Here is a 15,842-nt window from a genome sequence, read left to right on the forward strand (position 1 = left end):
TTATATACAGTTACCAATGAAGATTTTATTCAAGCTTAAAGTAAAAAGTAATTTTAGTTAAGAAAAATGAAGTACCAGATAAACTGTAACATATAGTTATTTTAACTTAGAAATACCAAAACAGGAATTCTTGATTTTCTAAGTGGTGGTCTCTGCAAAATGAAGCTTAAAGAAATCTTTTACATTACCAATTTGATAAAATAATCTGCTGACCACGATCTGTCATCTCCTCTTACTATGAGCTTCTGGGAGAATCCGAGCTATTTTAAGGCCAATTTGTGTTTTTCTTTCTTCTCCCCTTCCCTGACTTGACCATTTCTCCCTGCTATCCTCCTGTTAAACGCCCCCCACCCACACCCCACCCACCAAGGAAGAACTCCTGACATCCAAGCCTTTCTTTTCTTCTTTGTGGATCCTGAAGAAGTCTGCTCATGGTAATAATATAGATTTGGCTGGGTCAAAAGGAAACAGTGTTAAGACTTTTTCTTCACCAAAATCTTATTTTGGAGATATTCCCACTCTTCTCAATGTAACAGCTATGGTCACTATATTCATCCTCTACTGAAAAGGGGAGGGAATTTCAAAGGAGACTAAGTATGTTGTATTCAGCTGTTAACGGGATTTTAAAAGCACAATGTGAACATCAGGCTTTTGGCGTATTTTAAATGTGAAATTCTCAAAAGTGCTTTTCCATGAAGGAAACCTTTCCTTAAACTAAACAGGGAGGGGAGAGGGGCACTACCCACAGCACCAGTTTAGAATGAGGTTCAGTGTGGCGATATCTGAGAAACTGAGGAGAAACAGTCTTTAAACTTATGTATCCCTATGTCAAAATATTAAGGGCAATTAGATAAATGATTATGAGGTTTTAAACCCAGTTTAAGTATGTTTCTAACCTGCTGAATTCTTCTAACAAGCTCAATTATACTATAAACTTCCAAAGTGGTTATATCTGCTGATTTCTACTTTCTTGCTAGATGACACCAAAATGATTCCCCAGATTGAGAACTTGGAACAAAATTTGTTGAAAACTTATATGGACTACTGATCTCTCATGTTGGTACAAATTTAAAATTCTCTTTTTGAATCTTGAATTTCTTCAAGATCAGGTACTGATGTTCCTTCGGGAATAAAACAAAAGGGGGAAAATCTTCAAAGCACTACTCTGAATTTTCTGTATAATGTCCTTGCAAGTACTGTTTCTGACCATGTCTCATGTGGTATTCCAGAAGAGCATCAGTTTATACTGCGTATCTAAGTCATAGAGGAAACTCTTTTTTAGCTGGTTTAGATTCCAAATGTATACAAATGAAGTCACTTTAATCCTATAAATACTTCTTAATTTATTTTTAAAAAATTGTGCTGTTAACCCTTTTACGGGGCAACAAGCTATGTGAAAAGTACAAAACTTTTTGTCAAATGTAATATTGAGAGTGCTTTTGACATAGTTCACTGGTTTATCATCTGGATCAGTATATACTGCGCAACGGGCAAGGCTAGAATCCATGAACCAAGCTGCAAAGATCTCAAGCTAAATAAGGCGGAAAGATTTGGAGAAACAAAAGAAGGAAATTCTTTCCTATCCAATGTATACTCTTCAGACTAATGCACTCTTTCTATCAAGCCTTCTAAACTGTTAAATAAAGTTTTCCAAACAAGCATTTAAACTTCATTACACAGAAGAGCAACAAGAATGGTATCCTGCCAGACAAAAGGCAGGAGGGAAAAAAATATATATACTGAGTTCAATGGGTAAGCCTGAATGTAGCACAGTTCTTCACAACCGATGGGGGGATAATTCAACATGGTGTCCAACAACGTTCTAACGACGTGCTTCATCTCAACTGGTTACTATGAAGCAAGGTGTAAATGTTTGGCCCCAATCGGGCTTCAGAAATGGTTCTTTTTTCATGACGAGCATGTCAGTCCAGCTATCAATCATGTTTGTTTGCACCAAATCCCAAGCCATTAAAATACGACTAATTTTAAGTTAAACAGAAGTCGTCTGCTCCAAATTCGCCATCAACTATCCATGCTACTGCATTCCTCTGAATGAAGACAAGATGAAATGTGTATTGGCGGAAAAGAAGAAGAGGGGAGGGGGAGAAAAAAGGTACCAGTTAGAAAGTTTTGAAATCAGCATTATGACATCACAAAATAACATTAAAAAACAATCACATCAAGACAAATTCTTGGTATTTTCATCATGATCATTAAAACTGTGTATCACATCCTAGGCTACATATTACAGTCTAAACCCATGATTATTTTGAATATTGGAGAACCCAAATGAATAATCATGTTGGAATCTTATACCTTAGAAGAGAATAAAGAACATCTGGCAGTCCAAGGTAAAACTGCATTATAACTATGTACTGGGTTGGCCAAAAACTTTGTTCAGTTTCCCTATTTTACAGAAAAACCCAAATAAACTTTTTTGCCCAATCCAATATTGAATTCTTTTAGTGCCTCAGTTTGAAACTCTGCAATGACCCTACTCTGTGCATGTGTGTGTGGGAAGGACAATGTGTCAACAGCTCTATTGATATAATTCACATACTCTACAATGCACCCATTTAAACTGGACAGTAGTTATTAGCATATTCAGTAGTTATTAGCATATTCACACAGGATTGTACAACCATCAAGGCAATAAATTTTAAAACATCTTCATCACCATTAGAAGTCAATTAACAATCTTAAGCAATTACTAGTCTGCTTTCTCTACAGATTAGCCTTTTTGGGATGCTTTCATATAAATGTGTCTGGTTTCTTTCATAGCATATTGTTTTTAAAGTTCACCCATGTTGTAGCATGTATGAGTACTTGATTCTATTCCATTTTATACAGTCCTCAAAAAAAAAAAAAATGCAGTGGTGGATTGTTACTATTATAATAAAAGGTCAGCAATTCTTTTTGGAACTTAAGTACTTTTAGTTAAATGACTTATAGTATCTTAGGATACTTATGGTTTTGGAATGCCATTTCCTTAGCTTCATCTACATTTTCCCCAAATGTCTATTCCAAACAGGTATTAATTAGAAAAAATGTTTTCGAGCAGGGGAAAAAGAACTCAGAGGATACCTTAATAAAAGGCATGTAACGAAGTATCTAGTTATAAAGAAGTTGTTTTCTTATTGTAGGTATAAATGAAAATCTTTTAGTGTTATACCCATTTGCAAAGCACAACCGAAAATTGCTTAATTTGACCCAGTTCTTACAACTGGACTAAGTTTGTCTCACCTACCATAATGAGTATCCACAATAATTAAATTACCAAATAGCACTGCAACTCTTATTCCACTGTAGTGGAGGCACAAACATATCGTTAAAGTTATGTCTAAAATAAATCTACTTACAAGGTAAATCTGTTACTATATACCTAGTATTTTCCTAGTTCTTCGTATCAAATGTTTATTTGAAGAAATAATTTCCAAAATGACTAATAAAATTAGAAAAGGACATATAATCTCAGTTATAGATCTCTAAAGTATCTATGAGTAGGCCTTGAAACCTAAAACGGGACAACACACACACACAACAGGAAATCAATAAAAGATTTTTTATTTTAGCTAATTCCAGAGGTGTGTTAGTAAAATCATGTCAGGTAGTGATCTACAAATACGAAAAGGCCCTAGAAGGTTCTGAGTAACTCAAGAGTAGTTTTCAAACTTTTTGAGCTGTGTACTCTACATGCTTTTTACCCTTGTCTTTGGCTGTATATCCTCACCTACCAGTGAGATCTGGTACAGTTTGTACCACACAGATAAAAGCACAGAGAACATGCTTTTAAGCCATTTGGGCTACCCTGACAACCCTCCTCCTCTGAGAATAACTGAGAGCAGTTGGTCATCTTTCTTACTAAAACACTTAGGTGGGACACACTGTGAACCAAAAAATCTGTTTATCTGTTTCTAGGTAAATTATTTCCTTCTAAGCAAACTAAATATTTCTGCTCTGAAAAAGAACAGGTAAGTCATTATTTCTCATTATCTCCTCTTTCTAGCATATCTTGCTCAAGTAAGCTATGTCCTTAACTGTTAGCTTTTTGGCTTTGGGCTTTCTTCTGGTATCTGAAAGTAATGGAAAACACCTTTCAGACTTAGATTTGAAGACCTGGTAGCACTCTACAAGTTAATTAGTCTTGCCATGCTTCAGTTTTCACAAACTGAAAATGAGGACAAAAACACTTCTCCATTTCTCTTGCAGGGCTATACAGATGTTATGCAAGGCAGTGTATATAAAGGGCCTAGCAGGTTACTAGGCACATAGGTACATGATGAATTCTAGTTCCATTCTCTTTCTCTATCCATCATGCACAGTTCATGCTAGTATGCTACATGGTATTAACAGATATTCATCTGTAAGGGTAAAACCATAAGCAAGATCATTCTGAAGCTGTTTAAGTTTCATTTACTAGCTAGTTTTCATAAGCACAGAAGTATAAAATACTCTTGCCTAATGAAGCAAGATTTTTAGGGAGATTTTGAAAGTGGCAATACTAACTCGCCTGTAAATGAGGTGGTATAGTCCTGCTTATTCTCACCACTGTCATCAATAAAACAAAAAAATACTGTTGCATATTAGCTTAATTAAACTCCTGTGGATTGAGATACAGTGTACAGTCTTTAAATGAGGGAGAAAATCTGTTACATCCTTCACTTTAAAGTACCACCTAAAAGTGCTCCAACGTTATGATAAAGTAGGCAAGGTTTCACTTGGGAAAACACGAGAATACTGTGTAATGGTACCTTCAATATTCTGGTGGTCTATAAAAGGTGCTGGTCCCCATATCCTAACAGTGCCGTCATCTGAGGCGCTGGCCATCATGGATGGAATCTGCGGGTTCCAGCTCACGCAGTTGACTGTACGTGTGTGCCCTGTCAGCTCCGCAATTGGCAGTTCACTACGTTTGTGCCAGATGTAAACCTTGTGATCTGAGTAACAGCAATTCAGAAAAAAGTTGGCAAAGTGTAACAGATTAACAAAATTGATTGATTTTAAGTTTACTGCTCATTACACACAAAACATTTAACTTATCAGACTTGAAAGGACAACAAAAATGTGAATAATTTAACATATTATTTTTTGAAAAATTCATTTAAATTTTAATAAAATACATTTTCCCCCTGTTAAAAATGACAGACTAGCTTGCAAGTCATCACAGAATCTGCAATATTCTGTAATATTATGTAATTATGTAATCACAGTCAAGACCACTGAATATAAACAAATCTAGGATGGAGATAAATTCTATGGAAATAGAGGTGACAGAGAAGCAATGTATCCAAATATGGCAATTAAGATGACAGCTAAATATTGAGTGCTTACAATGTTCTAGGTGCTAAATAACTATGTTATTTAATCTTCATCACCATCAGGAGGTGGTGCTTAACCCTTTTATGGATGGTGACTGATGAACTGCAAGTGTAAGCAATCTGCTCATGGTTAACAGCCGGTAAACGGTGAACCTGGGATTGGAATCCGGGAGGTCCTGCTCAGTGTTTACTTGTGAGGCTAGACAGCTGTCCTACAGCTGTATCATAATATGACTGTGTGGCAGTCTATTTACAATCTCATCAAGTGCCCATAAAAACCAAAAACCCCAACAACTTTGTTTCTTTGGATAAACTAATCTTCAAAAACAAAACGCAACAACTGTCCAGTACAGAGTAGTCATTCAGAGTAAGAGCTGCAGTCAGACTACCTGGCCCACACCCTCCCTGTGTTCCTGTAACTCTGGGCACACTTGCCACTCCCTGCAACTTTTCTTCTGTAAATGGGGAGACATACTTACCTCATCATGTTATGAGGATAAAATACGTCTGTATATGAAGAAATGTTTTGAACAGAGTCTAACACACAGTAAACACCATGTATTACCATAAAGAGTTAACTAAATGTAAGTGATGGTTCTTGAACAGACAGCAGAACCCCAGGGTGAGTTAGAAAAGTGTCCCATCTGAAGAGCTGTCACTCAGTTAACATGAGCACGGTGGGAACTTTCAGCAGATATGCTGCTTACTGAGGAAACTTTACAGTGGTGAATAGGTAACAAACTTGTGGTAAAAGAACATGCCCTGGTTTCAAAACTCACAAAGAGAAAAAGTTGGAACCACTGTTGAACATTCTTTTGTGTATGGGAAGTGAAAGTTAAAAGGAACTCACTGAAGTACTGAATTTATCTTTCCTAGAAGGTATTTGTTACTTCAGTCATTTTTGAAAATAATTTTTCTTGAATAAAATAAAACTAACAAAAGGAAAAACGAAAGGCCCAGACTAGCTATGCTTCCCCTTGGACAGAGCAAGTCCACAAAGAAAGATTATAGGCTTTCTTGAAAAGTGAGAATGCAACTGAAATCTGCCTACATTTGGATGAAAAATGCTTTTGTGAACACATATCCAAGGAGGATATTTATTGAACATGCAGCAAAAATTAAGAAAGATATGAGCAGTCAAGGTCAGAATGACAGGCCTTCTGATAAAGTTCTGCTTAGTTTATCAGTTTAAGGAATCCAGTACCTATGCAGAGGGAAAAATAAGTTTTTCTCTTTATTATCAGCACAATGAAAAGGCTGGAGTAATGGCCTAACTTTTAGGGGGAAATGCTTCCTATTGCTCTATCTTATGTTGACATTCATGTATTTGGGGGTTTGGAAGGTTCTTAGAATATATTTCTTACAAATAAACGATGAATGGATTACTGTGGACATCTTGGGAGATAGCATATTTTCTATAACCACTTGGTGTTGAAAACATTTTTAGAGCCATTCTAAACCACCTGAGTCATGAGAATCCTAATCTCTTTCCTTCAGTTATGTTTCATTTTTAGCCCTAAATAGAATATAATGTGGCTTAATTACACTGTTCATAAGGCTTAGTTCTAAAGTTAGTTTGGGCCAAAAAAAAAAAAAGATTGGCATCACTAGGGATAATGGTGGCAATACATATTTTTTAAAAGTACTTCTATGCTATGTATTATTTTTAGAAAGAGTATAGGGGATTGTCACAGTTGGTAAAGGATCCACCTGCCAACTCAGGAGACATAACAGATGTGGGTTCTATCCCTGGGACAGGAAGATCCCCTGGAGGAGGAAATGGCAACCCATGCTACTGTCCATGGGGTCGCAAAGAGCTGGACACACACAGACACAGGATTGTGAGGCACAATTAAGAGGGGTAAAGAACCCCACCAGGAGCAGGATTAAATAGCGCATGGGGAAGGATCTTCAAGTAGGAGGAGCTAAAAAGCATGTAGAAGGCTTATTATGTCTAAATCATATCAAATAGAAACCAAAGGAAAATCTAGAAGAAAATAACATGATTAAACTAACAGATAAAAAAGATTTTTTGATGGGAAAGAAGTGAACTCCCAATTGTTACCTAGCAAGCCACTGTCTCTTTTCTTAATCTTATCTGAATGACTTTTTTAGGGGAAAGAATGAAGTCATATGCTTCATGTGAAAAATCTAAATCTCTAAATGTCTCTTTGTCCCAATCCTTAAATACACCTTATACACAAAGGAAAAACTCATGTGTCACCTTGTGATCCTCTTTTCTACTGAGATCAGTTTTTTTTTTTTGGTCAAGAAAGGGAAAATAGAAATATCTCACACGGTAACTGAATGTTACGAAGTATTCACCAACATAATCCAGTTCCTTGGTCTATCCTGGAAAACTAGATCCAGTTTTTAAAAAACGACTTCAGTAATTTGCTGCTGTAGTACTAGAACAGCGAAGTGGGTACTCACGAAAATGTGCTGAATGAAAATTTTCAATAATCTGCCATTATTTGTTTTTATCACCTTAAAATGTACAGTAACTTTTAATACTGCCTCACTTATCTGTGCTTGCATATTTTAAACAATTTGTTTTAAATTAGACTACTTGAGGCACGTGCTTGCCTGATATATTGATGTTATTAGACCAGAGTAAGTTATTAAAAAAGGTAGTAGTTAATTCCATAATTTGAACTTTTCTGAGACCTTAAGAATCCCATGGTCTCAAAGAAAATCTAAATTATTTTCTTTGGTCATTAAAGAACCACTGAAGATCTAATTATAGTCAATTTTGTCCAAGATCAAGTAAAACATAATTAACCTTGATTTCTAAGATACTATTAACATCTGAAAACCGTTAAGTCTCATGAAAAGAAAAATACCTACAGAAAAGTAATGATTTAACCACATCTTCACCTGACACATGCACCAAACCCACTTCCACACAGCCACAACAGGCACTGCTGATCCGTGACAATGAGGAGGACTCAACCATTCCACGAAAAGGGACATTAAAAGTGTGCTGGATAAGTGACTCATACAATTTCTGATTTAACATCTTGAATTTGCTTGGAGACATGACTACCTTTACAAATTGAGAGAATTATAGAACTTTCAGTCCATCAATTTATATCTGTGAATCAATGGAGACACAATTTACCTTCACTGCCACTAGCGATGAAGTCTTCATTATGGCCTCCAAAACATGAATGAATCGTATAAAACCCTTGTGTAACACCTTGATACTTTCTTACTAAAACTCTGTCTTGCAAGTCCCATAAATGAACTCCCTGTAAACAAAAGAGAATATAAGTATTTATTAACGCAAAAGAATTTTAAAGAGTAATCTGTGACTATGCATTTGCCTGATGAACATTTTTAATTTCTATTTCTGCAAAATGCCAATGTCCTGAAAAATTTCCAGTTGACTCCACAAACTTATGGATCAAACACACGAAGTAAAATTTAAGAATTCATAAAAATATTTGTTTATACATAACAAACCCCACAAATTTTAACTAAGCTAAATTTTCCTGAGAATTAAGTTAATAAACTTACCTGAGTTGCTACATTTAACAAAGCTAATCGGCCATTCTTTGAAATAGTAAAAGACATAATGGGATGATCTTCTTGTACTCTGTAACCAAAAAATAGTTTGTCAAAACCAACATACTAAGAACCAAGACATTCAAATTATTTAAATATAACAAATTTAAGTCTGTGATCACTATTACATACTATATTTCAAGCAAGAAAAAGAATGAGTTAATAATTACTAAGCACCACTTGACTATCCACCCAAATTACCAATCAAACCAAAAACATAATAAAAATAAAACCTCTTCTTTTGAAGAAGCAAGTTCTACTACACTTTTAATACAAATCAGATAACTGTTGTTTAATGGACATAAACTATATTTACATGTTCCTATCTGTAAGGTCCTCGAAGTTATATCCCCGAATTCGCTGGTGTGTATCTGATGCCAGAACAGTCTTCCCGTCACTCAAGCACCAAAGGCATTGCACTCTCACTCCTTCCCAAGAGTCAAGGAGATTACCATCTAAATCCTGAGGAGAAAACTACTATTAACTTCATTACTGAACAGCACTCAGAAAGCAAACAAAGAACCAAAAGAATCTTTTTTTCCCCCCCAAAAGAATCCCTTAATATATCTTTTTGTAATATTTATCTCTTCCTGAGACTGATCTCAACCTAGTTGTTCCTTAAGTGTTTTCAATCATCAAAATTTATATAGGTCAAATTTCATTACAATACCTAAAGGGAGGGGGAAAATCTCAGTAAATCTATCTTCCCTTCTATCATGCATAGATAAATACAATAAATACAAAGAAAGAATCCTTAAGTTTCAAGGGCTCACAATTTTTGGAAAAGAATTTAAACATCCCTTTAAAATACACTATACTGGGATTTGTACTATAATGTTCACAAGTTGTGATATGTAAAAAGACAACTAACTAACATGAATTATAGCTGTATAGAACTTAGGAATCTATCATGATGTTTTAAAAAAAAGTCACCAAATTTGTAACATGCTCTACCGAGTAAAGCTCTTAGGATCATTATCTTCCTGAACATTCAACGCTCTGAGTGGCAATCCTATTTTTACAGGTTAGGGAACTACCAAGTCATGTACCCTGAAGGATTAAACACTGTAAGGGACGGCAAAGTCAGGAGAAACACACAAGGCCACCTTGAATCCAGGGAATTAAGAACTAATGGCTTAAATGCCAAAATGTACAGTATGGTGACTATAGTTAATAATACTGTATTGCATATGTGAAAGTTGCTAATAAAGTAAATCTTAAAAATGCTCATAAGAAAAAAAATTTTTTTGTAACTATGTATGGTGATGTTTGTTAACAAGACTTATTGTGGAAATCATTCTGTAATACATACAAATACTGAATCATATTATGTTATACACCTGAAACTAATGTAACAATATGTGTCAATTATATCAATCAATGAATGAAAGTATAGCATTAGCCCATGGAGACAAAGTCCAGACATAAAATGTTTACATTAGTATATTATAATGGTACTGACCACTTAAAATAATTTAAAGAAAATCAGGGGTGTATCAATAAACTGTATTGGGACAACTGGGGAAAAGTTAAATGACTTACAACCATGCTGAGAAAACAGCACACTAGATTCCATGAGTCTTGCAGCGAGCTCAATGAAACTGATAATTTGTAATGGCGACATAGAAGTCGTTATGATAAATGACCTACACTGAATGATTTGATGGGGTTATGATATTTAACTGTAGTCTAAAGTAAATCTAGAAGGACCTACTGGAACCATGCTAGGTAGTGATATGAGACATGAAATCTAGGTAATAGAGAGTAATGACACTGCATTTGTATCATAGTCTACTTTGTCATAAGACTTTTTACCTATTACTTACTTTTATTATCCCAACACTCCAAGATTAGTAGAGCAGGTAATGATCAGAAGACACCTCAAATAAAGACTGGAAATTTTCCTGGCAACATTCATCATCACTTTTATTCCTCAAAATTTTAAAGTCAGTCTCCTCATGAAATACAGCATTTTTCGAGGAGGTGGCGGGGAGGAAGGCCGAGGGAGATAACAAAAAATCCAAAGGGCTAAAGACCTCCCCACCAAAGAAATTAAATACTAAACCTTTTTGTCCTATATATAAGAAACTTATTTATTTATAAGAACAAAATGTTTAGTAGGACAATCTTTTTTTTAATGTTTCACTAAATTCAAAGCCTATACTTCATATAAGCACTTGAAATGTTTTTTTAAAAGAGAAAAAGATTCCACAGAAAGTTCTATTGAACAATGTTTATCTTAGTCAAGTGGGTTTTCATATATTTTATAAGTTATCAAGTCAAGTGAATTCTTTATTTTTACAAAACTAAATTTGCTTTTAAGTAAATTTGCAGGCATCTGAAGTAGGGCACTAAATACTCACACACTGATAGAACTGCCCACGCTGACCTCCAGTCACAAAGCGTTTCCCATCTGGATTCCAAGCCACACTTGTTAAACTGTCTTCATGAGATTGGCTCATTTTTGTCCTTAGCTCTCCCGTCTACAAGGAAACAAAACTGTGGATGAGATCTTCAAGATACTCCTCTAAAGGGAATGTATAAAGAAAAAACAGAAAAAGGATAGTAACTGGGATATCTGGTTAGTTTAATACTCCTAATTAGTGAAGTAAACTGTTTAAATTGGCCTTATAGAACAATACTATAGCATTCAAAAGAGAAATTAAGTACTTGAAAAAACCTCAGGAGTCAAACAAAGCCTGGCATAGGTGATTCAAAGAATAGCTATAAGATAAACTTCAAACGGAACTCTAGTCTTAAATCAATTACATGCATAAATTAAAACAAGTAATTTTCCCCAAGTACAACGATGAAAAGTCCAGCATGACATACCTATTTCTTCTGAGTTCTCACTTTTCCTTAGTTCACAGTTCTTTATTTTATTCTAAAATTGTAGTTCATGCAATTAGCAACTCCTTAAGAACATGATTAATAGGCAGAAAAACTATGCCCTTAAACTAGGCCAAGAATGTAGGCAGTCTAAATTATGTTAATTTCATATCTGGTATGTTCAAAATGTAGAAGGGAAAATGGGAAAACAAAAATTATTTTTCTGATATACAACTTTATTTCAATTAAAAGTAACAGAAAAGAGTGAAGGACATTTGCACTGTTTAGAGTACTCATTTTAAAGCATTCCCAACTAAGTAAGACTATTTAGTTGGTTACAACCCTCAGATAGCCTCCTGTTATTTTTTCTAAGTTATTCAACTTAGAAGGTAGACACATACCAGTTAATCTAGTCTTGATTCCATTTTGTTCATGGATTAGAAACAGAATCTGAGAGATTAGAGCTGCCCTTGGAATAATAAAAAGTACATGGGCATAATTTTCCTGTGAGAAATGGGTAATCAAATTAAAAAAAAAAAAAAGAAAAAAAGAAAAAAAAAAGGGTGCATGATCAGGAAATGGGGCCAAGTAATAAAAGCAAAGAGGGCACAAAAACCAGAATGTCTTCCTTACACTGAAAAAGAAAAAAAAATTCAGCAATCTTAAACCCTTCCCCCATACTGTTAACTATTCTCAAGTCACGATCTTTTGCGATTGTGCAATATAAATGGGTAAAAAAAAGAACGTTTAGAAACACAAATACACATGCAACAGCTGAATCTTCAGCATTTTCTATTTACAGTAAGTTCTGAAGGCAGAAATGGTCTTTTCCTCTATTCTGCTCAGGACTGTTTTGAGTATGAAGCCATTACAGGTATCACCAGCTTTTTGAAAGGTTGCCTTGTACCACTTGGCTTTTACAAAGATTTACATTAGTACCTGTTTTTGTCAACCAAAAGACATCTGAAGAGGATGTCTGCTTTTACGAAAAGTGTCTGTGGAAAGTGAAAACAGTGTTCCGTGTTTCGCGGGGAGTTGTTAGAGAGGCAGCATACACTCTGAAGCGTGAGAGTGGCTCCTTCCCAGGAACCACAGTCAGCATCTCAGCACCAAGTTGCCATGGCTTTGAGCTATGTGAGCACCTGTGCTTTATCTTGATTTATTTTGTGCATCCTTTAGTAAGATGTGTCCTAAGGTAACTGCTTCTTTATGCCATTGCAGCTTATGAAAAATTTCACAGGAATAATTACTTTCAGATAGCAGGGGAAACCTGTAATTAGGAATCTACATAAAAATTCAAAGGAGCAACTTTGAAAACTGACTTAAAAGGACCTCCCTTTTAGAACAAGTCTATAACATAACACACAGTAAAACAGTTAAGCTAGAACATAGTTTAACTGTCCAGAAATTCAAAATTGAATTTAAAGAAGACTACACAGGCTGACTCTCTGTTGTGCGACTATGACCATGTACTTCTCCTCCCTTTGAGGGGGCGGAAATTGTCTTTTAGGTCAGATTCCTTTTAAGCTTGTTTGAGAAGCCATCTGATCTACTCTGTGCTTTGCCACCCTGAGCCCAATCACAAATACAACACTGATTCAACACTAGTTTGATAAAAAAGGCCTAAACACATTTTGGGAACAACTGGGAATTTTTAAATTATGACATGAATATTAGAGAATTATAGCTAAAATAATTAGAGAATTATAGGTAAGATAATGGCATTTGATTATGTAGGAGAAAATTACTGTTAAGGAGATACATGTTTAAATACTTAATGGTAGAATATCATCTTAATTTACATCCAGATGTTTTGGGTATGGATATATAAATATGTATGTTTGTATGCATGCATGTATATACACACAAAATGTAACAAAATGTTAATAACATCATCTGCTGAATTTATGGTGGCATGGATACAGGTCATCCTATATTCATATTTCAACCTTTCTCAATATTTCAAATTTTCTTAATAAAGAAACTGGGTTGAAATATAAATCGTACTGTAGAATTAGATTTATGGCACATCATCTTCAGGTACATCTTAGCATTCATCTGTCTTCTATACCATCTTACTGAGTCATTTCTACGGAGCTTTTATCTTTACTCTTGATAAAAATCAACTTACACATGGGTCTCCAAACTCAAAACCATATCCCATCAGCTTATACTTATACACCCAAACTGTAGCCTGAACTATTCCCCTGCCGAGAAGTTAAAAAAAAAAAAAATCATCTAACCAGTCAGCTTGTGGAAGAAACTTAAAAAATAATTTTAAATGATTAATTAGAAGGTTTCCAAAATAGAGCCAACAGATGATAGAGTGAACTCAGTGCTGAGTTTTTCTAAACTGGAACCCTAGATAAAGTGTTTAAGTTTTCATTTAGAAAGTATAATAAAACTCTTGATAGTAAGTACTGCAAATATCATTTAAATCTACTAAATGAGATTGTAACATTAAATATAGGTAAGGAAATGGTGCAATTGCCACTGGAATGGAAAATTTGGTGTCATGTCTCCATGTTTTCACACTTGAAAAGTAAGTTTTGTATAAAACTGTGCAACTATAGAACAACTGTAAAATCTTTATTGAGGTACAAAGTATCACAGTAAAATAGTACATATTACACACTATAAAGCACAACATCCCTAAAAATGCCTACTGATCATTCTTTCAAAAATGCTATTATGCTCAACAAAATATTTTAATTTATAAATCTGGACACCTGGGTTCTATCTGATGAATTAATTATCTTTTATAAGAAATACATCATGGGAATTTAGGTTGAATGATTTGGTTCTACAGATCATGAATAAAGTTATAATGAAGATGTGCAGTACGATTATACTTCATAAAGACTAAACCAAGGAAGAAATTTGCTCACTTGTACATTCCAAAGCCAAAGCTCAGAGCAGTCATCTGGGCCACAAGCAACAAGATAGTTGTCATCAGGACTCCATGCAATATAAGAAACGCCGTAAGCATGTCCTTCTAATGTTTTAAGCAGTTTTAGCAGGTGTGTATCCTAGGAGGGAAAACAGACAACTTAGCTAACTCTCATTTCTAAAGTCACTGTTTTTTGGGCATAAGAACTTAAATAGTTACAAAGATGCGCTTTGATAATATAGTTTAATCTGAGGACATTTTCACAGATTTTGCCAATTCCCTGCCCCTAAGAGAACCCCTAACTTGCTTCATAAAGACTCAATCATGCTGCAACATCCGTTAAGCATCTACTACACACAAGGGCACTGAATGCTAGATGGAAATAAAGATGACATAGACTTTGTACTTAAGAAAGTTTCAAGAAAACTTAAAACAGGTATATTAAAAGTTATCCCCTCCTTTTAAAAACAGTTTTAATGGGTATCTTAGCATAAAATTCATCCCTTTTAAAGTATATGATTCAGTGGCTTTTAGTATATTCAGAGATTGTGCTACCATCACTACTATCTAACCTGAGAACATTTTCATCACCCCAAAAAGAACCTCCATACTAAGTGGCAGTTATTCCCTATTCTCCCTTCCTCCAGCACTGGCAACCCCTACTTTCTCCATGAATTTGTCTGTTATGGACATTTCATATAAACGAAATTATACAGCATGTCAGTCTTTTGTAATTGGCTTCTTTCACTTAGCATGATGTTTTCAGGGTTCATTCCTGTTGTGGAATATATCAGTATTTTATTCCTTTTAATTGTTAAATAGTATTCCATTTTATGCCTATACCACATTAAGCAACATTTGGATTGCTTCCACTTTTTGGCTATTATGAATGCTGCTGCTACAAATATATAACAGTTTCTGCACAGAACCATGTCTTTATTTCTCTTGGGTATATGTGTGGGAGTAGAATTGCTAGGTCATATGCCAATTCTGTGCTTAACAATGTGAGGAGCTGCCAAACTGTTTCTTAAGTGTTTAAACCATTTTACACTCCCACCAGGAGAGCTATCACTTATCTGGTGCTAATCAGTATTAGCACTATTCACAATCAATCTCAATTAAATCTCAAAAATCTAAAAGGTTAAGAATTATTCTCCTCCCCCATATTATAGGAAAGGACATGAAGATTGAGAAAGGTTAGAAACAACCTGCCTTTATTGACAGTATTACCAGGGATT

At 34.9% G+C, this 15,842-nt stretch overlaps 1 protein-coding gene across 2 annotated transcripts in view; it reads right to left on the bottom strand.

The window, feature by feature from the left end:
- WDR26 (WD repeat domain 26) overlaps nucleotides 1–15,842 on the bottom strand; it is a 36,535-nt gene continuing 20,693 nt past the window's right edge. For both annotated transcript variants that reach the window (XM_065938407.1, XM_065938409.1), the window contains exons 8-14: nucleotides 14,603–14,743; nucleotides 11,249–11,368; nucleotides 9,202–9,347; nucleotides 8,838–8,916; nucleotides 8,440–8,569; nucleotides 4,752–4,937; nucleotides 1–2,048 (exon numbers count right to left, since the gene is read on the bottom strand). In XM_065938407.1, coding sequence (XP_065794479.1) covers nucleotides 2,023–2,048; nucleotides 4,752–4,937; nucleotides 8,440–8,569; nucleotides 8,838–8,916; nucleotides 9,202–9,347; nucleotides 11,249–11,368; nucleotides 14,603–14,743 — 828 coding nt within the window. In that variant the 3' untranslated portion in view covers nucleotides 1–2,022. The remainder of the gene's footprint in view (nucleotides 2,049–4,751; nucleotides 4,938–8,439; nucleotides 8,570–8,837; nucleotides 8,917–9,201; nucleotides 9,348–11,248; nucleotides 11,369–14,602; nucleotides 14,744–15,842) is intronic.

Source organism: Muntiacus reevesi, chromosome 5, assembly GCF_963930625.1.
Source record: "Muntiacus reevesi chromosome 5, mMunRee1.1, whole genome shotgun sequence".
In the NCBI taxonomy this organism is placed as follows: Eukaryota; Metazoa; Chordata; class Mammalia; order Artiodactyla; family Cervidae; genus Muntiacus; species Muntiacus reevesi.